At 38.5% G+C, this 24,128-nt stretch overlaps 1 protein-coding gene across 2 annotated transcripts; it reads right to left on the bottom strand.

Annotated features, from left to right (window-relative positions):
* Positions 1–5,449: 5,449 nt before the first annotated feature.
* ak8 (adenylate kinase 8) lies at positions 5,450–23,971 on the bottom strand. 2 transcript variants are annotated; one of them, XM_041788125.1, is made up of 15 exons: positions 23,919–23,971; positions 22,931–23,050; positions 22,466–22,550; positions 19,990–20,039; positions 19,688–19,798; positions 19,452–19,520; positions 13,958–14,039; positions 13,802–13,873; positions 13,356–13,556; positions 12,090–12,212; positions 11,462–11,551; positions 10,825–10,966; positions 8,319–8,399; positions 5,880–6,009; positions 5,450–5,725 (listed from the first exon to the last, which is right to left on the bottom strand). In XM_041788125.1, exons 2-15 carry the CDS (start codon positions 23,012–23,014, stop codon positions 5,636–5,638), a joined length of 1,410 nt encoding a protein of 469 aa, XP_041644059.1. In that variant the 5' UTR covers positions 23,015–23,050; positions 23,919–23,971; the 3' UTR covers positions 5,450–5,635. The 2 variants fall into 2 exon arrangements, with proteins under 2 accessions (XP_041644059.1, XP_041644058.1); XM_041788124.1 differs by having other exon boundaries at positions 22,931–23,046; positions 23,919–23,945.
* Between the last annotated feature and the right edge of the window lie 157 nt (positions 23,972–24,128).

Genomic DNA, 24,128 nt, shown 5'->3' with positions numbered 1-24,128 from the left:
GAAAAAACACCTGAAACGGCTCAATAACTGGTCAGAACAGACCAAAGAATAGTCAGAAAGATCTGAAAACAGACCAGCTTGCTCTAACACAAAGGGACCAGATCCATGTGGTGTCATTTGGTGCTGTCCAATCAGAGTCCAGGATTTAGTTTTTAGCAGCCCAGGTAGAGACCGCTCCATTTTAACAAACCCCAGGATAAGTATCATTTTATGCTTTGGTGCCTTGCTCAGAGGCTTCTCAGCAGGACGGACAGTGTTTTCAGTCTCTACAGGAGACGAGGACAAACTGTCCGTCATCACATCAGCAGCCGTCACGTTCCATTCCCTTCCTGCTCCGCTTCCTGTTGTCGACAGGAAGGCTTAAAAATAGAGCTGTCAATCATACTGCAGGCCCGGCACCGCTGGGACTCTAACTGGCGCTCAGGAGGATTAATTATAGTCATTTACCAAAATCAGCACTTTGAAACGTCGACAGAGTGTTTGTGTGATTGAGCGAGTTGTGAAAACGAGTTTTCAATCATGGGCAGCTCGTCGGCGCCGCAGGACGAAGAGTTGTGAATAAACGGAGATATTTTAACATGAAGGTTTGAAGTAAACGTCCTAAACTGTGATAACTGCTTTTAGATCAGAGGAGAGAGACATCAGCGGCTGTCACTCACACACACATACACACACAACTCATTTATAATATTACTGACTTTGAGCCTATCTGTCTTACTCTACTGTCTCTATGCCTGACTGCAAAGAAGATGATTGGCTACAATCTGCCTAGAGGACCTGTGCCCCTCCTGGACCTCATAATATTAAGGCCAACCCTCCCAACCTGGATGAAGACTTGTTCAGACCCTCTTCATTGTTCATCAGGACCAAAATGTCATGTCATTGACAGTTTCTCTCTCCATCTGCTTCAAGCCTGTGGGATGAGATGTGTTCTGCTTTCCTTTAGTGTTGAATTCAGCTGTACTGAAATCCCAGAACACATCATTGGCATCTGTTGATAATTTCACCTAATTTATGTATTTATTTTTATTTAACCAGGAAAACCTCACTGAGATCAATAATCTCATTTACAAGGGTGTCGTGTCCAAGAAAGGCAGCAGCACAATGAACATAGTTACAGACATGAAATATAACAGTTATAAACACAGATCAAACAAAAATTCATCTCTATGAAAATAAATTCAAGTGGGCAGAGTTCAGACTGTATACAAAGGTAATGGACAGAGGAGGAGGTCCTTCATTGCTAACTGTTGGTTTAAGGAAGTCCCAAAAAGGTCCCAATAAGTAGGCCAACACCCTAAAAGGTTAAATATCACGGCCAGATGATAGCTGATGGGTTCCAATAAAGACCTCATAGTCACTTCATATAATTAATGTTAATCTGACTTCATGTTGTATTCACAGATTGTGAATTATTGTCACATGATTTTAAACACAGCTGTACTTTAGAGCAGCTCTTCCATTGCATTAAATGTACATATCAGTATATAAAAGGGATGCACAAATGCATCAGTTTAACATTGGTATTGGCCAATATTAGCCCTTTTGACAAACATCTGCAATCGACAAATAATGTTGGCATAAGCTGTTGTCCCTTGCAGATGATCTGTTGTGTCCTAACAAATTTCTGCTGGCATTCAACACAGCTAACAGCTGATTTAGAGAAGAGATATACTACCAAGTAGAAGAAACTTGGATGTGTTTCTATGATCATACATGAAAACTTGGCAAAATGGGAGGGTTTCATCAAAAGAATTAATGACTAGGCCGCTGCATATATGAAAAAAAAAACACACCTAACCCTAAAAAAGTTCTAACAAAAGTTTTCTCAGCTGTTTTTTGTAGTATTAGGTGTCCTTAATAACATACTAAAAGTTTACCAAAGTTTGACCACTAGAAAGGTGTAATTTTCAAGATGGTGTCCAAGATGGGCAGGAAGTCCTTAAAATTGCTTGATGTGGGAGCCCTTAAAATATCCTAACTCCTTCATTCAGCAGTACTGAGCCTTCACGTGGCAGCCCTGTTTTGACTTATTTTACATCATTTTCCACATTATTAAGCAAATGACATTTTTCTCTTATTCTCCTTAATATTAATGCAAATGACAGTCAGAATGTTTTTCAAGTCATCAGCCGTTAGAGCATAATTCAGATGTTTTAAAACAAACTTCATAATGATAACCAGTCCAAAAGGAAGCTATACTTGGGAGCTATACTTACACGTTTGGGATTTTGATTGGAAATTGGGGGAATATATTTGGATGTTTGGGGGAATCTTTTTCATTGAAGTTTGGGGAATGTGGAGGAGTTTCTCAATTGATTAAGTAATCTTGAGGAAATTTGCATGAAATATTTCAGGTATTTACATTGAGTTTCAGTGATCATTTATTGGAATGTTTAAGCTCCATTCAATTAATAATTTGGGAAATATTTGAAGAAATTTTGGCCACTTTTTGGAATATTTTTAAAATATGTTTGAGAATTTTTACAGAAATTTTAGGTAATTTCTTTGAAATTTTATGGAATTTGCTTAGATTTGAGGAAGGAAAATTTCCAAGAAATTCAGAGCTTGCAGTGGAAATTTAGTTGATGCTTGGCCTTAACCTGTCCTTGTGGTCCATCATTAAAAACGAACTCCTCTACACCCTCTAAATGACTGACACCGTTACTAACTGGCCAACACAGCTACATAAAAACTGATCCAGGTCTGTATTTTCTGCAGAAACAGGACCTTCAGGAGATCTGTGAACACATTTTTGGTAAAATCTGATTCCTGTTCAAAGACAAGACTGAGCTTTTAGACTCATCAGGTCCCGCTGATTCTGAAGAAGTATGAGAAACCAAAAACACATTTCTAACAAAAGCTCAGGAGGTTAATGTTACATTTTTTCTAAATGCCATATTTGTTTTGTTTTTTATATTTATATTATTTTAATGACTTATTTTTATAATAGTTTTGTCTATTAATGCTTTTCCGGGTTCAAGCAAGCATTGGTTAATGTATGAAAGGAGCTTTCTTAATTAAGTTGCCCAATGTTTGTGATTTTCACTGAAGATTTTTGATGGTAGAAGAACTGCAGTGAACTTGCATTCAAATATCATTCTCTCTCTGTGTTGTTTTCATAAACAAACCAAAGCAGTTTTCCTTTATGTGTAAATTTAACATACAAAAACAGTTTTTGATATGACTGTCTGAATACCAATAATCTGAGCTGGGCCAAACAGAGACCGTTCTCTACCACTGTTTAAATGCTGAAACCACACAGGAAAAACAATCTGTTAGACGTCAATGTCCTGCATCAAAATATTACTTCCTAAGAAATATCTTAGTTTAAACAGTGAAACAAGAAGAAAATGGTTAATTTACTTTAATAATAAGTACGTTAACTTGTTGATTATGCTCATATTACTTTTAATGACTCTTAATCTGATAAAGAGAGGAGACAGGGGACATAATGACCTACTTAAAATTATAATAAACTACATAAATGGAGGTACATAGAAAAACTGTTGATTTTTCTTTTGTCAAACAGGAAGAGTTTTATGGGTATCAACCCAGTCTAAAATTGTTGTATGCCTACAAATAAAAGAAATGTCCTAATTTTAACACAACCTCTCTGAAACTGACGTCTGTCAGAGAGGTTTCTGGATTATTTTGTAAAACTATTAAAAATATTTCTCTGTTTTTGTTTGTTTTAATTCACGTGTGAAAGGCTGAAAAACTTCTGAACTTTGAGACATGAATTGTTTCTAAAGATTATGCTTGCCTGAGGCGACAGTCCTGATGTTTTATTTCAGACACAAACACATGAATACTGTGTGTGAAGGTCGGAGGTTCAGGCTGCAGGGTCTCACTGTGTCTTCAATCCCCAAAAGCCCTGTGTGAGCACAACAGTGAGGTCAGTATGTTATTAACCTGTTACATCATCAGTGACTGGATGTGTATTAAATGTCGCAATTCAATCAAGCTCGCAACTTTCTTTTCTTACAAAACAACAACACAAAAGGAAACACACACCTCTTTAAATATACCTTTGTAACTGCACCACACTATTCAGCTGTGTACACAGGTGTTCATGGCCTTTACAAGATACTGATGACAACATTACAGATTATGGTGCATGACTGCTACTCAAACTTCCAAACTTTTTTTTTTTCAAGTATTTAATCGACAACATTGGAACTGCTGATTTTAAGTAAAAACAAAACAAAACAAAACATAAAAGGACATTGTGAAACTGTCAGGGTAAACCCTGCATAATCAGCTTGAAGGCCTGAACACAACTGCATTAGATGCATCCAAATACGAATCTGCCTTATTATAGCTTTGCATGAGCTAGCTGTTGGTTAACACCCACCCCACATACTAAGATTATTTTTACAATAATGTCACAGAAAGAACAGCAAAAGCGACATATACAACACAAACAGGCTAATTAATAAAGTCAGCAGTAGATTAGAAACTCCTTAAATTTGTAAAGAATAATGTTGCTGCTGAGGTGATGTCCGATTGCTTTAACAGGGGGAGATTTCATGACTCTTTTTTGATGTGTCATATACAAGAAGAGGCACAGGCACATTTAAAGTTAAATAACTTTTAAACCATAAATTGTAGCCACCTACTTTTTTTCCTCTGGAAGCCCTCCGTTTTGCTGTTCTAATGACGCCATCCACGCCTTTGTAACCCTGAGGGAGGCTTTTCGAGCAAGCCTAGAACTTGGGTGACTTTATGCAGCATCTAAAGGATCCGTCATCACGTCATGCTTTGCCAAACTGCCAAACATGTGTTAACACTTTCAAATGAGATTAGGCAGTCCGAGGAGTTTATAATGGAGAGAGACACAGAGAGGACGTGATGTGTCCCTCTGTATCACTGCAGACAGGAACTGCTTTAAATCATGACTTAAATTCCCAAAAGCCCTTTTTGCAATATTTTGAAGACTTTTTGTAACAGAATGATTATTTTTTCACTTTCTGTACCCCAGTGACAGGAGAAAGAGTTTGTGCCAGTGTGTAATACATAAAAAGCTTTAGGTTTTAATTTACATTTAGTATTTTCTTTCGTCTTTATAGTCCCATAATGTTTTCAAAATTCAAGTGACATTACTACAGCACACATATTGTTAACCCTCTGAGCCCTATGCTGTTTTTTAACCATTCTGTCTTGCCTGGACGTTTTGTTTTAAAAAAACTAGTAAAACATCAATCCAGTGATTCACGGTCAAGCTCTAAACATCTTCTTGTTCAGGACAGCCTGAACTTTAAGAAAAAAGGGTTTATGTCTGTCAGGTGTCAGAACAGCCTGATATTTAAGAAATATCTGAAGTCATGTAAAGTTGAGCATCTCTTCCCAGATGAGGAAGGTGTGGAAGAAAATATCTCTGGTTCTGCTGCATCAATTTGGATAATTTATTAAAACACTAATGGAGAACTGGCCAGTATTACAGAAGTCTTATGTAGTGGACTCAAATAAAACTGTAAAGATACAAAACAGATGAAAATAAATACTGATGCATTCAATTTTCTTCTAACAAAACATACATTTTGATTTTTTGAGATGGTTAAGGAAAGTTTAGTATGTGAGTCAAGCAGTTATTATCCTTCTGGTTCTGCATCCAGGTGTATCCAGGGGTCGGTCAGTCCGTCATCAGTCTGCTCTCCAGAGCTTCAAACACTGAGTGAGGATCCTGATTAGCATCAATACAAACTGCACCTGGAAATATAGTCTACAGACACACACATGCACACATAAAACAAAGCCAAGATGATGTCTACAAACATCAAACAGTAAGAAATGATGCTCGTGTTGGGACTGTTCGTATTGGCGTGTACATTTTGTGAGTGTCTTTTTGGAGCCTCTGTGTGACTGCATGTGTGTACCTGAATATCAGCGATGTTCCTCTTGTACTGTCTCCGTTTGTGTGTTACAGTATTTGTGCTGTCCTCTTTTCTGGTCTTCAGTCTGTCTTGGACCTCGGCAGTTGGAGCCGGTCGAGTCAAAGCATGAAACCTGCAGGAAATGACATCACAGGAGACAACAAGGAATTGTACCCTTATGGTACAAAGAATTCAAACCAGTCAAACAAACTGTACTTTGGGAGTCAGTTGTGCTCTGGCACAGTACAGATTTCCCACTGTGAATATGCTTTCAGTTTGAAGGTGAGTATATATGTTTGCTGTTGTAACCTCTTACTGTATCAGACACCAAATCACACCTTTGTGGAGTTCAGTGTAAAATTACAAAGGCACTGAGAGAATGCTGCTTGGCTATGGTGCTGCCGGGGAACTGCTGTGTATAAAGGACTACTTTTGCCACCATGAACTGAAAAGTCTTGGTTGGAAAACTATGATCAGAGCTTTCGGCATCCCATCCACAGCTACTGAGCCCCCACAAAGCTGCTTGACTATCAGTGATTCTTGCCAGGGGTATGTGAGAGGTACCTTGCCAGGTACAGCCAGAGTCAAGTCCTGATTACCTGAGTTTCAAATGGTTTGAAAGAATTTCCTTTAATCTCAGTGTATTTCCCTCTTTACATCCTCTATGAACTCCTCCAACAACCGGCTATTAGGGCTGTGCCCATTGTAAATGCAGTTGCAGCCCTCCTGGTAGATGTTTGTTGTCTCAGGAGACCCCTGGACCAGCACACTTCATCCCTTGTTCGGCTGTGTTCACTTTGTTTTAGCGTTCCTTTATCATTGCCCTGGCCTTATTGTATAACTTTCCAGCAGTTAAAGTTGTTGTTCTGTTTACATTACCTTAAGTGGTAGGTGTATTTTATTTTATATATGTTTATCAAACCAGAACGAAGGTCATTATATTATTTCTCATTTACTTTGAGGTTTGTTTTGATTAGAGTTTGCCAATCTCCCAACTGTGTGTGAAGTGGACAGGGTTTGCTACAAAAGTAAATTTAATCCTTAGGTTTCATTTTCACTTTATTGTTCACCAGGACTGGTACGCCTTGTCGGTGAGTGACTATATGCTAGTATTGCTAGTGTCTCAAACAGGGATTAATGCCACATGAGCAATTGTAAACTTACCTTGGTTAATTTTCGGTTTTGTTTGTGTTTACATTGTAGGTTTAAAACTTAACTAAGGTCTAACTACTTTTGTAACCATCAAGCAAATGCGCGGACGTTTGTTGTATGTGTGTGCAATAAACGTAAAAGGAGAGACCTGAGTTGTATCCGCCGTACTTGTTCTGATAACCCTTCCAGAGGGGAGTTTGTTAAGCTATAGCAGGTAGCTTAGTAAAAGTCTGGACACTTATTGTTACCTCCGCCAAGGAGGTTGTGTGATCGGGTGGGTTTGTTCATTTGTTTGTTCATTTGTTCATTTGTTAGCAACATAACTCAAAAAGTCATGGACGGATTTTCAGGAAATTTTCAGGAAATGTCAGAAATGGCATAAGGAAGAACTGATTAGATTTTGGGACTGATCTGGATCACTGTCTGGATCCAGGAATTTTTTTTAAGGATTCTGTACTATTGGGAGATAGAGCTAATGGCGGAGGTCTGCACTGTTACCACTTTACACCAGGAGATGGCGGACATGAGTAACTTATTCAAAGTTTTGGAGTTTAGAGAGTTTGAAAGATGCACGCCCGGTCAAGGAGATGAGTCGGAGTGTAACAGAGAGAAAGACAGCGAACTGTAGCGAGAATACTCACAATGTAGGGAGGAATAGAGGAACATTCACCCTCTGCCAAGACTTCCACACGTAGCAAAGCCAATGCTTTACCTCACCGTGTCTCACCGGCGAATTAGATTTTGGGAGTGATCTGGACCACCGTCTGGATCCAGGAATGTTTTTAAAGGATTCTTCACTATTGGGAGACAGGGCTGATGGCGGAGGTCTGCACTCTCTGAGTGCTTTTCTAGTTTTGATCTGTGTTCTTACCTGTCCTGGTTACCCATGGGGTATGTACTCTTTATTTTCTCCCATTTCCCACATTGCTATCTTTGGTTTTCCTTTGGATACGTCAGTGATAGACACCAGAAACCCCCTGCCCGCAACTCCAAGAAAAAGCTTTTAAAATGGGGACTCTGAACATGGCATTTTTGGATTCATTGTTCAAAATTTTCCATTTCACAAAACAGTGTTTGGGATAGAGTTGATGATATTAGGAACAGGGGTCTCATTTGATTATCATCCTTAATTCTTATATGTACTGAGTCAGTAATAATGTCACAGACAGATTATACAGCATGATGCTTTGTATGAAGTAGTGTCTGACCCCTTAACTGGGACAAGTTCAGTGGAATCTGAGCTTTTTGTACAGATATGGTCAGTTAACTGGTTGATCTGGTTCTCCATACCTCTCTCCACTGACTGGATCTGTGGCTCTGAGGGTGAGTCTCTCCAAACAAACATCATCTGTTAACTCTAGGAGGAAAACTCTGAGGGGAGAGAAAGCAGAGGTCACTTAGAGGTCAATCAAAGTTCATCATCTGGTCAGTAAATCGCATCATAAATAAGCTGTTTAACTGTTTCACAGACAAAGAGCTACCTTAATATTTAAAGAGCTTTTGTATTTTAAACAGTTAATGTGTAGCAGCAAATCCATTAGGGTGAATATTTATACAGCAACATCAAATATTCATCAGCACTCAATACACTGTCTGTGTCTGTGTTTCTGGGCCTCCTGCTGTTCTCAAAATGTAGCATAAGTAGGACTATATTACTCCTAAAAGTGGCAGTAGTAGTTGTTTAGTGGTGTGGTATACTATTAGCCATCATAAGAGAAGTATTAGAGGCAAGAAGTAACACTATTTGTAGTAGCAGTGTGTTTTTATAGTAGTTGTAGTATTAGGTACCTGTTTGGGTGATCCTGGGAACTCTAAAGACTTTAGGCCCTTTGCAGAAGTATTAGTAGTAGCAGTGGTTGAAGTAGTTAGAGATGTATCAATCCCTCGCAAAACTATCAAAAATAATTTGAAAAATGGACGATTTAATCTATGTGACAAAATATAACCACAATGTTTTTTTGAACCAGCAGAGGGTGCTATCTGGTTTTGGGCTCAATTGTTGACATCAATTGATGAAGAGGAGAGCTGCGCAGACTATGTGAAAGCAAGTGAAAATATTGAGGTCTTGTTTTAAGGCAAGGGAAAAACAAGCAGGATTTAAAAAAGTGTGCAAAGAATGTAAGTGACTGATGGACATTGAAATAATTATAATAATAATAATAATAAAACATATAGATGCTGCAGCAGACAAAAAAGTGTTCCAAAGCTGGAGATACATAAGCTAGGGTTGGAAATAAACCTATTCATCTTTGGCTTGTGGATTCAAAGATCTACTAGCCACTCATAATTTTCACCAGCTGCTTTTTTTCTTATCAAGTAGCATAATAAGATAAGGTATAATTTGAAAATTAAGAATTATTATATTTTTTATTAGCATTGAGTATTGAAGTATAGTTCAAGATTTTTTTTCTTAGTCAAGCTCCGTAGATTAAGAGGAAGTTTATGCACCAATGATGCATACTGTTGCTCTACTTGAACCGTATTTTCGACCAGTTTGTCCATGAAAACGTTTGTTTCATGTAAATTTATGCGGCTTGTCCTACATAACTAGTGTCAGACTTTGGACAATTAAATATTTGGTGCACAATTCCTGCAATCTCACATTGGAATTCAGGATTCCTTGTTTAACCATATTTGACTTAAGACCAGGGGAGGAGTCAGATGTGTCAAATATTAAGGGCAAAATCCAAACAGGATGGTCCAGGGGGCCGCTTCTTCAGGAATGTTTTGCATATCGGGCAGCTGTATGCACTATTTTTATGTGATTTGAAATACGAATTTACATTTAAAATGCAAACAAACTTACGCATCATTTAGGTTAAATTTTGCAGTTCAACCTAAAAAATCCTGAGGGCTACACACTGTCCCTTTTAAATAGAGTAAAACTGTAGATCTCATCTCTTTATAAGAATAAGAAAAAATATGCTAAACCACATAGTGAGCCTATTGTGACAGCTACCATGCTGTGAGTTGAGTATACATTGTGATACTGTCAGATTTTTAGATTAGATTAGATTCAACTTTATTGACATTACTCAAGTGCAGTACAAGGTAACGAAATGCAGTCAGGCTGAAGATTGCAATCAACATTGATGTTAGACATTGAAAAAAACATTGAAAGTGCTATGATCAACATGGAAATAACGTTGAATTTCCAATCAATTCTGACAATGAATCAACCTTGATTCAACTATGATATAATCGACATTGAAAGAATGTAGAATTGTATCAACATTGATTCAACTATATATATGCACTGCATTATACATTGAAACAATGTTATTACTAAGTAAAGTAAAGTAAAGTAAAGTCAACTTTGAAAAGTACGACTGTGCTCAAGACGAGATGGAACCTCTCCAACTACCAGGCCAAGTTCCAGCTCTGCTCCCACCAGGACTCCAACCAGCGACCTTCTGCTCTACAGCCCAATTCCTTCCAGCCAAACTCCTTTCAGACTGAGCTACTGCCGCCCCGAAATATAATACTAAAGGACCATTTCAACACTTTTCAACTGTGAGAAAAGTACAGCACCATTGAAACGATGTCAATTCATTGTAGGGCATTTCAACATTGAAAAATCATCATCTATACTACACTGATTCAACAACAGTTTTTCAAACGTTGAAATGGTAACTATAATTAAACATTGAAACACCATAGATTTTTCAACCTCAACCAAAAATAACCAATCTGACCAAAATCCAACATTGAATTAATGTCTTTTGCTATCTGGGTAGTGACATTCCTATTAGTAAACATAGTAGAAGTGTGTAGTAGTGGTAGCTGTCTATAGTACCTGTTTGGCTGATGCTGGGACTCCCTCAGACTCTTGGCTTGTTGCAGGTCACTGGGGAAGCCATGAAGGATCCATCCTCTGCAGCTACAGTCCAACTGGCTCAGACGCTCCTCCAAAACCTGCAGCACCAGGGAGTCTGGAACTACACCAACAGGTTAATCAATAATCAGTTCCTATTTGGTAGGTTAATATCTGCGGCAAACACTGATGTACCTGCCAATAATGTAAACATCATGTTGACTTAAATAGTCGTGTGTTATTAGTAACATGTCTCATATAAAGAAACCTGATAGGTTGAAAGCATAGGTCATGTAAAAGATTGACCTTTGATCAGTCCAGGTTGATCAAAAATGTGGATCTGTATGCTGATCTGATAATAAGTGGAGAACATCTACATGAACATGTACTCTGTCTACTCTGTTCTGACAGCTGCTGATTATTAATCACAGCTGCTGTGATCCAGCTGTGATTTAGCACACACACAAGAATATGTGAGTCTGTATGATGAAGAATAAAAGAGGTGGGGGAGGAGTATGTGTGTGCCTGTGTGCGTTGGGGGTGGGGGAGGAAATTGCACAATGTAGAAAAAAAACTGAGATAGCTTCCACTTTAAGCTATCAAGTGTGTGTGTTGTTACCTGGCGTCTCATGATCCAGGTAAGGTTTAATTTTTTCACTCAGTGGTGAACCTTCAGCTGCTACAGACCTCAATAGATGACCACAGCACACTGGAAGACAGAAAATAGACAGATGAGACGAGAATAGTATTGTAAAAACAGCTTAAATCATAAATTTCTCACATTTTTTCACATACAAACCTGCTTGGTCTGATCATTATCTGAACAATTATGAAACGAGCATCTAACCCAAAGCAGTTTGAGAGATCACAATATCAAAAAGAAAAAAAAACATGTAAAAATAAAGTCTTTCCCTGAATGTAGGAACTTAAAAGATCAATGCAAATCTATTTGACTTGAGTTGTCTTAATGATATTTGATGCTTGGTTGGGAATAATGTAAGGTTATAGCTGCTGATATTTAGCTACTGAAGAATTGTAATTAGCAGAAGCATGTCTTTTTTAAAACCTCTGAACCCTCCGCTACTGGTGTTTCTCACCCTCTGCCATTGCTGTTGAATATTTGCAATGGCAGCAGATGTTTGGGTTTATCATTCTGTGTGAATGTTTCTGGTGGTATGTTTATGAAACAATGTGTGTATTTCTGTATCTCTGTGAGTGTGTGTGTGTGTGATTGAGTGTGAGAGTACCATCCACCATCTTGTATGTCTCTGACAGCAGCCTGGCCTGATGACTCTTCCCTGACCCAGGTGGACCCAACAGAAGGACTCTGGGAGTTCTGGGGCGATGACGAGTGCGCACAAATGCCAACACTAAGACACAAACAAATAAACACACATTCGGTACATACGCAGGAGAACACGTTATGGAGATTACTGATTGAAAAACAAAGAATATGTGAGTAATATCAATAAATGAACTGTCTGGACACCTTGATCACAACAACAACTCTATAAACTTAAAAACGTCTTTAATTTCAGATTGAAAACCGTAAATTAAGTGAAGCCATAAATATTCACCCCCCTTAAATTGACTGACCTAATTCGACAGAGGTCCAGCCAACTGCTGCTAGTAGTCTCACAATTAGTGAAATTGTGATCACCTGAGTGCAGTGAATGTGTATCAAATGATTTTAGTCTAAAGAAACCTGTGTCTGGAAGGTCCAGTCACTGGTCCATCAGTATTCCTGGCTACTATTACACCATGAAGACAAAAGGCATGACTCTGAGGTCAAGTGGAAGAAAGTTCTTGGTCTGATGAGACCAAAATGGTGGTGCAGTGGTGGCAGTATCATGCTGTGGGGATGATTCTTGGCAGCCGGCCCTGGAAGATTTGTAAAGGTAGAAGGGGAAATGAATGTGGCAAAACATAGGAAAATCCTGGGGGACAATCTTGTTGCGTCTGACCCAAAACATACAGTGAAAGCTACACAGAAATGTTGTTAAGACAACAAGGTGAATGTTCTGGAGCGGCCCAGTCAAAGCCCAGACCTCAATCCAATAATGAGTTTGTGGCTGGACTTGAGAAGGATTGTTTATGCCTGATCCTTGTGCAACCTGACAGAGCTTGAGCAGTTTTGTGTCCAGATGTGCAAGCCTGATTGAGACCTATCCACACAGACTCATTGCTGTGATTGCAGCAAAAGGTGCATCTACTGACTACTGACTTGAGGGGGTGAATTTTTATGCATTCACTTATTTACATTATATATTTTCATTTGATTGACATTACTTTGTAGAAATCTGTTTTCACTTTGCCATTGAGGATGTATTTTTGTATTTTTTGTCAAAAAGCCAAATTATATTGACCAAGTTTGATGTCTAAAATCATTAAAAGGGTAAAACATCCAAAAGGGTGAATACTTTTAATAGGCACTGTAATACAAGTGCAAAAATGCAACAGTCATCAGAGGGTCAGACTGATTAATGTCCTAATGTATGTGAGAGTATGTGTACCTTGTTGATAGACATCAGTATGCGGTTGGTCACTGTTGATGATCTTCAGCACGTGCTCATAGGCTGAGCTCAGACCTGTGACCTCACAGCGGTAATGATGCAGCTCAGCTGATTGTTGCTTCTCTGACCGGCTCTGTCCTTTCTCAAGGCGCTGAGTAACATTGTCTTCAGCCGGCAATATATAAGTCCTATGGTAAACATCTGCAGACAGGAAGTGAGGCTATTTGTAATCATATTGTTGAAATTTAAACTTGTAACAAGTTGTAACTTGCTGGAAATGCTTTCCACCTCTATTTATTCATTTGTTTATTCCTTAGCCTCTACAAAACATGATAGAAAGAATCAAATGTGTGATATCAGCTGACACAAATAGACCTTATTTTTGATCCTGTGCAGTACTCTTTTCAATTGAGAGAAATTTTGTTTCTGGACTGATCTGGACTCACCTCCTGATATTGGGTCCACCAGTTTCCCCTGGCTCCTCTCCAATAACACATCATCAGGAGCCTCCAACATCACTGGACACACAAAACGCAGAACAAAATTTTCAGTGACACGATGAAGTATAACCACGTGAACACTGGGAAATACTTTGTTCTTACCAACGTGTTCTGGAAGGATGCCAATCTGTTGAAGACTCAGAGCCTGCAGGCGAGTCTGTGGAATTCCCTCCAACACCCAGCCCTGTAACACAACATGACCATATGTAGACATAGTAAATCTGAGTTTGGATTTATCCTTTGACACATGACCCCCTTCCTTTAGCGCCATCCTTAGAGCATGCTGAGTTTAGTTTCTCTCCTGGTGTGGCTCTGAAAGGTTTATAGAAAGAACGTAAGGGCACAAAATTAACCAGGAACCTCCTCAATGCCTTCTCAAACCTTTCAAGACCCAGGTAAGGTGGCAGGTGGGAGAAAAGACAGAATTTGTCTACATTATTCTATTATTCATTATTGTCTACGTTATACCATACCAGTCCCAGGCTACATAAAAACGAAGTCTTAGAACTCAAGCTCTGTTTCTGTAATGCTCACTTCATTGTGCTAAGTGTTTAAAAGCTGTTCCTGAACTTAAAGCTGCTCATTAAACTCCGTCTCCTGTGTAAAATCATGATAATGTCATGTCTCTGTATGAAACTGAAGAGTTTGACAGACTGAGGCTGACAGCAGCTGTATCCACCACTCTCTACTGGCTGACAGTCACATGAAATCTAAATAAAACCAGACTGTTTAATGCAGAGAGCTGCTTCATTCCCAATATGACTACTCAGGAGCGTTAATCCCTCAGTGCTGCCTGCCAGGCTGAATAAAGACGACTGACAACAGCCCTGACCCACCCCCCCAACACACACACGCACACACACCCATAACACACAAACACATATATGGTGAGATGCTGGATTAACTCCAAGATGATTGAGTTCTAGCTGGCTGTTAATCTATGATCAGTTAACAGGCAAACAGAAATTGATTATCTTATCAGCAAAATAAAGGAAGGACAGTTCTTAAATAAAGATCTGATTTTCAGACAGCAGAAAGTTGGCCTGAGCACAGCTAAAGCAGTGCCACATCTATCAATACATCCAAGGTCAAGATCTTATCAGATTAATAAAGTCATCATAATACAGAACATGCACATACAGAAAAGATGTGCAGAAATCACTCCAACTCAGCAAGAGGGACTGAAAGAAGGTAAAAATGAACATTTACTTTTTGAAAAATCTGATGTAGATGGTAAAAATCAAAACAGAAAAAAAGGTATGTGTATGAAAAGCTATGGTGCTGCTTAGCAGAAATAATTTTAACTTGATTTTATTTTTAATCAATGAAGCTTGGCATTATTTAATGTAGGACACAGTAGTTATACACCCAGCCATAATGAACTGATGGCCAGCTGATCCCAACTATCACCTCCTAGCTCCCACAGCTAATCACAGCTCTTTCCCTCAATACAGCGGTGTCTTTAAATACATTCAATCCACACTGCCCATGCTGCTACTGGCAAAGCTTAACCTCCTCCACCCCAGCATCCTTCCATATAGCATAAAGCTTGTTGCACCCTCATATTCAGACTCATGCTGCTTTGGATTAATTTCTTTTGAACTAACTGCATTGTGTTCATTACACATTATCATAAATGTATCTATCCATAAGGGGGTTTCCAGCAATGCGCTCTCTAGAAAGTCAAAGCATGCTGCTTGACTAACCCTGGGAGCATTTTTTGAGAAGAGTCTTCTGCGCCAAGTAAAAGTGTATATCTATTTTGCTATAAATATTTAAATATGTGAAGAGAGTGTTCATAAATGAATTGACATTTTTAATATAAGCCCTGAACCATCTCCATTTGTTGTATGAATATATGGGATGTTCATATATTGCTGACTAAAAGCTGGCATTTGTTATTTACTGTACAAGGATATTCTCTTTCTGAATGACCTGAATATACCTGGACATGAGATCAGTTGCTTCCACTAGAAACAGTTACTAAAGAGTTCACGAGTCAATGGACAGCCTGAAAAAGATCTAGGATGGCATTCACATGAAAAATTATGGACCTCTTCTGAACACGGGGAACAAAAAGTGGACCATGGGATGAGATTTAGTTAGCAGTGGTGATAATAAATATATCTGGAGTGAAGACAGAGAGACAGGAAGGCAGAGAGATGGGTAAAGTATTTAATCTGACAGGAGGAGGCGGGGTCCAGATGGGAGCTGTCAATCATTCTCCTCTCCTGCGTTCAAACTGACAGACGAAAAATAAAGACATCACACACTCATACACTACCTCACACACACACACACAAACACGCAGTCCCAGGTGTGTTTGATGAGTTTAGCCTGCAGCCAAAAACAGCCATTAGCAGATGAAAGTAGCTGATAATCACACACACATTCACACACAAACATGCACACTAAATACTGATGCTAAATGCTAAACGCTGAAGCTAAACGCTGAAGGCTGAAAGAAGTGGCTGTTTGTAGTGTTTAGAGGAAAAGACAAAAGCTGAACGCTGGTTTACTGCTGATCACTGAGAGGCTGCTCCACACACACATACTGCACAAGGACTATTACACACTAAAACACTGAACACACACACGCTGAATGAACATTAACTAAAGAACAGAGATGGCAAAGAAGTGTCAGAATTATTGTAACTGTCTTTATGTGATATGAATTTGACCACTGAACTCCAACGATCCAGAGGAAGGTGGTGATGTCCTAGAAGCTGATTGTGATAACTAATCAAAACTTCTTTCAGCACCTTTTTTAAAATAATAAGCATCCTTAAAACTATCTGCTAACAACAATGCATGGATGACTGTCATAGGGTACCTCCTTTATCAAGCCACAGTGGAACCACCTAGCAGATCCTTTCACTTCTGAATACTTTTGCTCGAAAATCCACTAAATCCCACTAATTTTGTCAATCAAAAACTCAAAAAAGACCAAATGAACCTCTAAAGGACCACTAGGACTTCCTCTGTGACAAGAAACACTTCTGAAGCAATTAGAAGAGAATTTGAGTCCTTTCTGCCAGAACCTTCTCCCTTAGCACCAGAATGTCCTCAATAACCTCATAACCCTTCATAAATCCCAAAGATCTCTGGAACACTCTTTGGGAATACAAGCACTTTCTTCAAGACACCTTGGACATATTTACTTGATGGAGAACTAAAACCTTGTTGGCAAACAACTTATCCAACAATTACAAGAACCTCCTAGGTGACCATGAAAACCTCCCCAGATACCGCTAACCTCTTAAAAGACCACAAATTTATCCTAATTTACACCTATGAACCCCAGGAAAACTACCTGAATTTCCTACAGGGCCACTTGGACTACCCTATAAATTTCTATAACTGCTTTTTACAAACGCATCCCACTGGACCCCTGAGGAAAGACAAGAAGAATCTCCATGATGACATCTAAAATGGGGGTGGGCAACTGGTGGTCCCTCTCCTCACTACAATTGGTGCTACTAGTCTCACAACTAGTGAAATGGGGATCATCTGAGTGCAGTGAATGTGTCTCAAATGACCATAGTAAAAAGACACCTGTGTCTGGAAGGTCCAGTCACTGATTAATCGGTATTCCTGGCTACCATTACACCATGAAGCCAAAATAACACTCCAAGCAACTCAGAGAAAAAAGTTATTGAAAAGGGGATGGATACAAAGAAAATTCCCAAGGCACTGAACATCCCCCTAGATTTCAGTTAAGTCCATCATCAGCAACCACTCACTCAGTTTGCAAACTGAGTAACCAGGGAAGAAGAAGACTAGTGAGAGAGGCCACCAAGAAACCTTTGACTACTCTGAAGGAATTCCAAGCTTCAGCAGCTGAGATGGGAGAGATTCTGCATACAATTGTTGCCTGGGTTCTTCACCAATCAAAGCTTTATGGATGAGAGGCAAAGAGAAAGGCACTGTTGAAGAAAAATCATATTAAATCTCGACTTCAGTTTGCCAAAAGGCATGTGGGAGACTCCATCATCAAATAGAAGAAAGTTCTTTGGTCTAATGAGACGAAATTGTGCTTTACGGCTATCAGACAAGATGCTATGTTTGGCAGACTCCAAACACTACACACCACCACAAACACACTATCCCTGCTGTGAAGCATGGTGGTGGCAGCATCATGCTGTGGGGATGCTTTTCAGCAGCAGGCCCTGGAAGACTTGTAAAGGTAGGGGTAAAATGAGAGCAGCAAAATATTTAGAAATCCTGGAAGACAATCTTATTCAGCCAGCAAGAGAACAACAGATTTGAAGAAGATTCATTTTCCAGTAAGATAATGACCTGGAGCATACAGAAAAAGCTACACAGAAATGGTTCAAAGACAACAAGGTGAATGTTCTGGAGAGGCAGAGTCAAAGCCCAGACCTCAATCGTTCACGCTTGATGTCCGTGCAACCTAACAGAGTTTGAGTAGTTTTGCAAAGAAGAATGTAGCAACATTTCTGTGTCATTTCAGATGTGCAAGCTTGATTGAGACCTATCCACACAGATAACACGTTGTAAAAAAACTGCTATAGAACCTAAAAGAAATACACAACCAATTCTATGACTGCCAGAACCCTGTGCTGCCAGAAACTAACAGCATGTTAACTTGTTCCCCCCTAGATTCTCCTCAATGGTTTCCTATACTTAAAGACCCCTGTGATGGCCTTGATGTCCACTAAAATCTTCTCCAAAAGAGACATTCAAACAATCTAAATGAACTGAGGACCCTCTGCATTGATCATTAAAATGGCCTAAAAGACCAGGGGAAAGTTCCTCCCTGTAATGTAACTCCTCTGTGTATGTATTTACCACCTAACATTCAGTGTAAAAGGTGTTTGAACAAAGGGCAGCCGTTAAATCAGACAGATAAGTGCAGTTGTGAGCTTCAGTTTGTGTTGTTGTTGTTGTTTTTGTGCAAGTGTTGGTGACAGCGGCTTCACTTTCTTTAATTCTCTTAAACTGATCAGAAAGCAGCTTGTGGTGTCCTGATGAACGCTGACAGGAAACAGGACGTGATGCTAATGAGGAGCAGCAGAGAGGACGAGCCCGAGTGAAAATAACACCCGTGATGTGACAGCAGCACGTCTGTTTGATCAGCTGGTCCCTGGGGGAACACGCCAACACGCTCCTCGGCCTGCTGGGAATCGTAGTACGACACAGCAGCAACCAGAGCGCTAATTATTATCATCACAGAGGCATATCAGAGAGGGAGACAAAGAGAGGCAGAGAGAGAGAGAGGAAGATGATCAGGTAGTCTTAGTGGGTGTTTGAACAGGAAAATGTCCATCCTGAGGGTTTATCTGTGTGACTCAAGTTTAGATCATGTGCACCATCTCCATGCAAACAGCAAAAATACAGTGCTCACTTCACACCTTTAATTTGACCTGACCATTGTTAAACACCTTTAATATGACATAATGTTGCAAGTAAAATCGAGAGGCATCATGAATTTAGGATTTAGCAGTCATTTTTCATTTCAGGAGGAAATTTTAAGTCTTAATTAGCAATGATAGGGAGATGACCCTCCCCACCATAACATATTAGTCACAGCAGCCTGCAGTGAGGGAGGAGGATGTGCTGCTGGAGGTCTTACCTTGTTGAAGCAGTCCACAGTGTCCAGTCTCTGTTGAATCAATTTGACCACCAGCTCAGCAGAAAGCTCCTGAACATACAGAGAATCCATGTATTGACAGGTTACCACAAGCTGTTGACAGCGCCTCAGATGAGTGCACTAACCTCTATCTTTGTGGTACTGCTGACTGAAGTTTCTAGCCGAATACAAGTTTTTTTGTATTTTGTCAACACAAAATTGGGTTTCTGTTTGAGTACCTGCTCTTTGAGTGTGTATTGGTGCGCCTGAGCGCTCAGAGCTGATGGATCCTTCAGTAAACTTTCTATGGACACATGAATAGCTCCCAGCTCAGTGCTCAGCTTTTTGGCCTAAATGACAAACCACAGAAGTGAGGAAGAAAAATAAGAAGTGATGCCATGAATGGACACACTGAAGTGTGCTGTGGCCACATTTCAGTCGGCCTTATTTTGAGTTGTCAGAGCTGTTTCTTCTGAGGAATAAAAATGCCAAACACAAAGATTGTCTGAGCAGAGAAAAGTGACCACAATAAAACACTCACCACTGTGTGCTTCCCCACAGCAGGAGGGCCAAGAACTATGATCTTGGGAACTACACAGACAGACAGAGAGACAAAAATGTCAACAGGTATCAACTACCTATATAAAAAAAACATTTTCATATTTTTTTTAAAGTAAACATAAATTAAATGTAGTTGTCTTCTGGACACATTAAAAACAGGGAGGTGAACCTTGTCAATATATTTAAGAGGGGCCTGTAGAGAGGTTTTTTCTTTTAAAGGAAAATCAAAACATTTTGTGTTGTTTAAAATAAAAAAAAATATGATAAAAAAAATATGAATACTTTAAAAGGATTTCTATGACTATATTAGATTATTTGCATTATTTTGCAGCTAAGATAGATACGTTCTTTACCAGGTAAATATAGGCTATGTGACAGATTTGCATCTCTTTTAGGTTTTAGCTCAAATAGAAGAAAGGCATCATTGCCTTCAACTTTTGAACAACGCAGCAAAAACCTTATTTTACATAAGATTTTTTTTTTCCAGTAAGAGGTTTTGCACAAAAAATTCTAGCTGTAGGGGAACTACTGACATTTTCAAATTAAATTAGAAGAATAGAGCTCTTTTAAATAAGCTCTATAATTTATGAATCTGTACTTTAGCCTTTGTTTTTTAGTAAATGTTGCTGCCTTTGTGCTGCACTGCCAGAGGTGGAAAGTAACTAGTAACAGTTTCTCAAATTACTCTGAGAAGTTCTTTTTTAGGTACATATACTTTTTGAGTACATTTTGAAATCAGTCATTTTACTTCTACTTAATTATGTTTTATTAAGAGTAACTAATTTTACTTGAGTTCAACACTCAACACTATTTTTCACCTCTGTTCACCACACAGTAGCACATAGCAAGAGAATGATTCCACATCACATCCCACAACAGCAGTTGTGTTTCACTTTATTATAAAAGGTGTGACTGTACCTGGACAATCTAGTTGGAGATCTAAATTTTCTTGTTTTTATTGCCAACATTGAAAGATCATAATTTACTTGACAACTCCTCAACAGCTACTAGGGCTGAGTTACTCATGGAAAAATCTAATTATGATTTTTTTCCAATATTGCGATTTAATATGCAATTATTTTAAATTTCTCATATTAAGTATTTTTCAACAAAAATAAGCATAACTAATTCTACATTATAACCAACACAATGTTATAGATTAAACATTAACTATTCTTTGCCTATATGTTTGGATGAAATTAGATGATACATGAATCAATATCATTACGTATCTCTATTTACCTCCTACAGTCACATTGGTTAATTGACTGATTTGTTTAACTTGTAGCCTAGTAAGCAACAATGATGACACCATAAAAACGCTCTGCCAAACAAGTGTGGTGTAAACATCAATATGAAAGTCAGTAACAAACAGTGATGAACAATTTTATCTTATGAAAATTATTTTGACTGATATTGCAAATTCAATATGAATTGTTGCATTGAAAGGAATGATCATTTTTTTTAATTCTCATTTTTGATCAGAAAAGTGTGTGAAAAATGAAGGACAGTAGGATTTTTACAAACCATTCCAAAAAAAAAAGATACTTCAATGCTTGCATGATGTATAGAAAAAAACTAAGGCTGGGTAAGATTAATTGCCCAGCCTTAGTTTTTACTTTTCTTTTACTTTTACTTCAGTAGATTTATAGATAAGCACTTTTTACTTTTAGTTAAGTAGATTTTCACTAAAGTAACATAAACTTTCACTGGAGTACAATAGTTGGTGTACTATTTCCACCTCTGGATACTTCATAGGTTGAATTTTTACATGTGCTCTATAAATAGAGGTTACTTTTTCATATCAAAAATAGTGACTGCTAATGTTGTTGTTTTTTTCTGTTCCCTGCAACTGATCCTATTTTATGAAGGGTCAACTTAAATATAACGTTTCATCCCTATTTTTTTTTACACATTTTCATTCATTCTTGTTGTGTCCTTAATTCAATATCTGTGAATGACTTCAGTTATTCTTGTAAAATAAAACTATTATCATATAAGGCTTGAATAGAAAATAATAATAAATTAAATCAAATGAAATATTTTGTTTCAGGTGGCAGCGCTCAAAGGCCTTTTACACTTATTGAACAGAGCTCAGGAAAAACAGGATGCAGATTTATAGCTCCACCTAGTGGCTACACAAGTGAGAGAGCATGAGAGCATACTATGTTTTTTCTAAACAGCTCTCGTCCCTCAGTTGTATTTTGTTAAGCGAGACCACAGAGTGAGGCTGGTTTTATGTTCATATCTATGTGGTCATAAAGAACTCTAACTGACAGACTTCTTGTTGAAGGAAAGGTTGAAGACAGTGCGTTGTTAATGTGCTTACCCCCACTGAACATCAGCATCCTTTCGGATTCATCTAGTAGATCCCCACTGTGGTCTTATCCCCAGTAAATAAACAGTCTGATTTCCAAAGTCAGACATGAAAGTGATAATTATCAGTGATAACTTACTGTCCACACTGTCCCTCTGCAGCAGATTGATCATGTAACTGATCGGATCCTCGGGCTGATCAATCACCAGACTGGACACCATATTCTAAAACAGTCAGACAAACACACAGATTTATTTTAGTCTCCTTGTTACAGCAGCTGACAGTAATTTAAATGGATCATGACCATAAAATATGTTACCCCCCTCCCTACTACCTTGCTGTGATGATAAAAATCCTGATTTAAATGTACTAAATGTGGTCTAGAAGCAGACACTATTCCAGTGATTTTACCTTAAAATAACTTAAGGGAAGAGTTCTTACAACTGTGTCTGATATTATCTTCACTAGGCTACATGTTTAGAGTCTTGTGCCTTTATTGTTTCCAATTTTTGTTGACCTTAAATGCTTGTGTATTTTTTGGAATACATCTTTCTAAAATAGCACAATAAATATTACTTTGAAAAAACAGAAGGCCATGGTTTACCTGCAGCAGGTGGAAGATGTTATGTTTGTCGGCATAGTAACCCATCTGAGGAGGAACCCTCAGACGTTTCGTGGTCTCATCCATCACCAGAGTAAAGAGGAAGGTCAGTGTCTTTTCTTCCTTAAGACAAGAACAAAGCAAATTAAACTCACTCAGCACAGCATCAGGAGAACAGGTAGTTAGAGATAAGAAAAAAACTTGTAGCTTTGCCTTTGTATATATCTAGTAAAACTGGATTTGAGATTTGTTAATTTTGACAGTTATTTTTAATGCTAGTCTTAATTTTAGTCTAACAGATGGAATTGTCATTAGTTGTAGTCACATCTTGGCCTTATGTGCTCTTTATAGTTTTAGCTGACAAAAACTAAAAACCATTTCAGTCCAGTCCATTAAAAGTGGTAACATTTTAGTCAAAACTTTCATTCAAAAAATGTATTCTCTTTGTCTGAATCTGGTGCCAAATCACACTTGTGTGTTCCATCCACCCTGCAAAACCTGACCCCTCGTTTTCTACAGCTGACAGGCAACATAGCAGCAGATGTTGTTTTGAAGAATTTACCAACAGGGGAGAAATATCATGGACTTTATTTGTGCGACAATCAATTTAGTCTAGTTTTAGTCTCCTTGACAAAAAACAAAAATTACTTTTCGTCAACAACACTGGTTTATCCTAGAGACACTATAATTTTAACGTTAGAAACTTTACCAGTAGAATGCATATGCATTTTGTTGTTGGTTAAAGTGAAACGGTAGGAACACAGACTGATGTAGTGAAACTTTCACTCATCGATATGACAGTTTGGCTACTTTAGCATCAATGCTAGATTCTTCCTGTTATAACCCAACTATGGATGTGGGACTTTTCTGTTCATTCCTCAATTATTCGCTGAAGTTAAAATGTCAATTTATGTTAACTTTAAGAAAAGTGAGGTAAATTATCTGTCCAAAACGGTACCTGGTTCAAAATAAATAGAAAAGCTCTCCTCACCTGCTTAAACGCCCCCGTTGCCAAGAAGCGTTTGTTGTTAGGAACAGACCTCATCGACGCGCATGCGCACCAGTGCAACCAGGGTTGACCAACAACTCGGCCTGCAAACCTCTCTAGAATGTAACGAAATAATAAATTAAGTTGTTGTTAATATGATTATAAACAAACTATAAAAATGAAACATAAAAGCATTCAAGCTTCACAGGCTTC

This window comes from Cheilinus undulatus, linkage group 5, assembly GCF_018320785.1.
Source record: "Cheilinus undulatus linkage group 5, ASM1832078v1, whole genome shotgun sequence".
Taxonomy (NCBI): Eukaryota; Metazoa; Chordata; class Actinopteri; order Labriformes; family Labridae; genus Cheilinus; species Cheilinus undulatus.
Note: the sequence above shows the minus strand (reverse complement) of the source record. Positions and strands in the feature narration are given on the sequence as shown.

Excerpts from the sequence above, each read along its gene's own strand:
- ak8 (XM_041788125.1), bottom strand. The coding sequence starts at position 23,014 with ATGGATGAGACCACGAAACGTCTGAGGGTTCCTCCTCAGATGGGTTAC. Across the intron at positions 13,557-13,801 it reads GGTGGACCCAATATCAGGAG|ATGTTTACCATAGGACTTAT; the intron begins GTGAGTCCAGAT and ends TCCTGTCTGCAG. Across the intron at positions 5,726-5,879 it reads GGAACATCGCTGATATTCAG|ACTATATTTCCAGGTGCAGT; the intron begins GTACACACATGC and ends GTGTGTCTGTAG.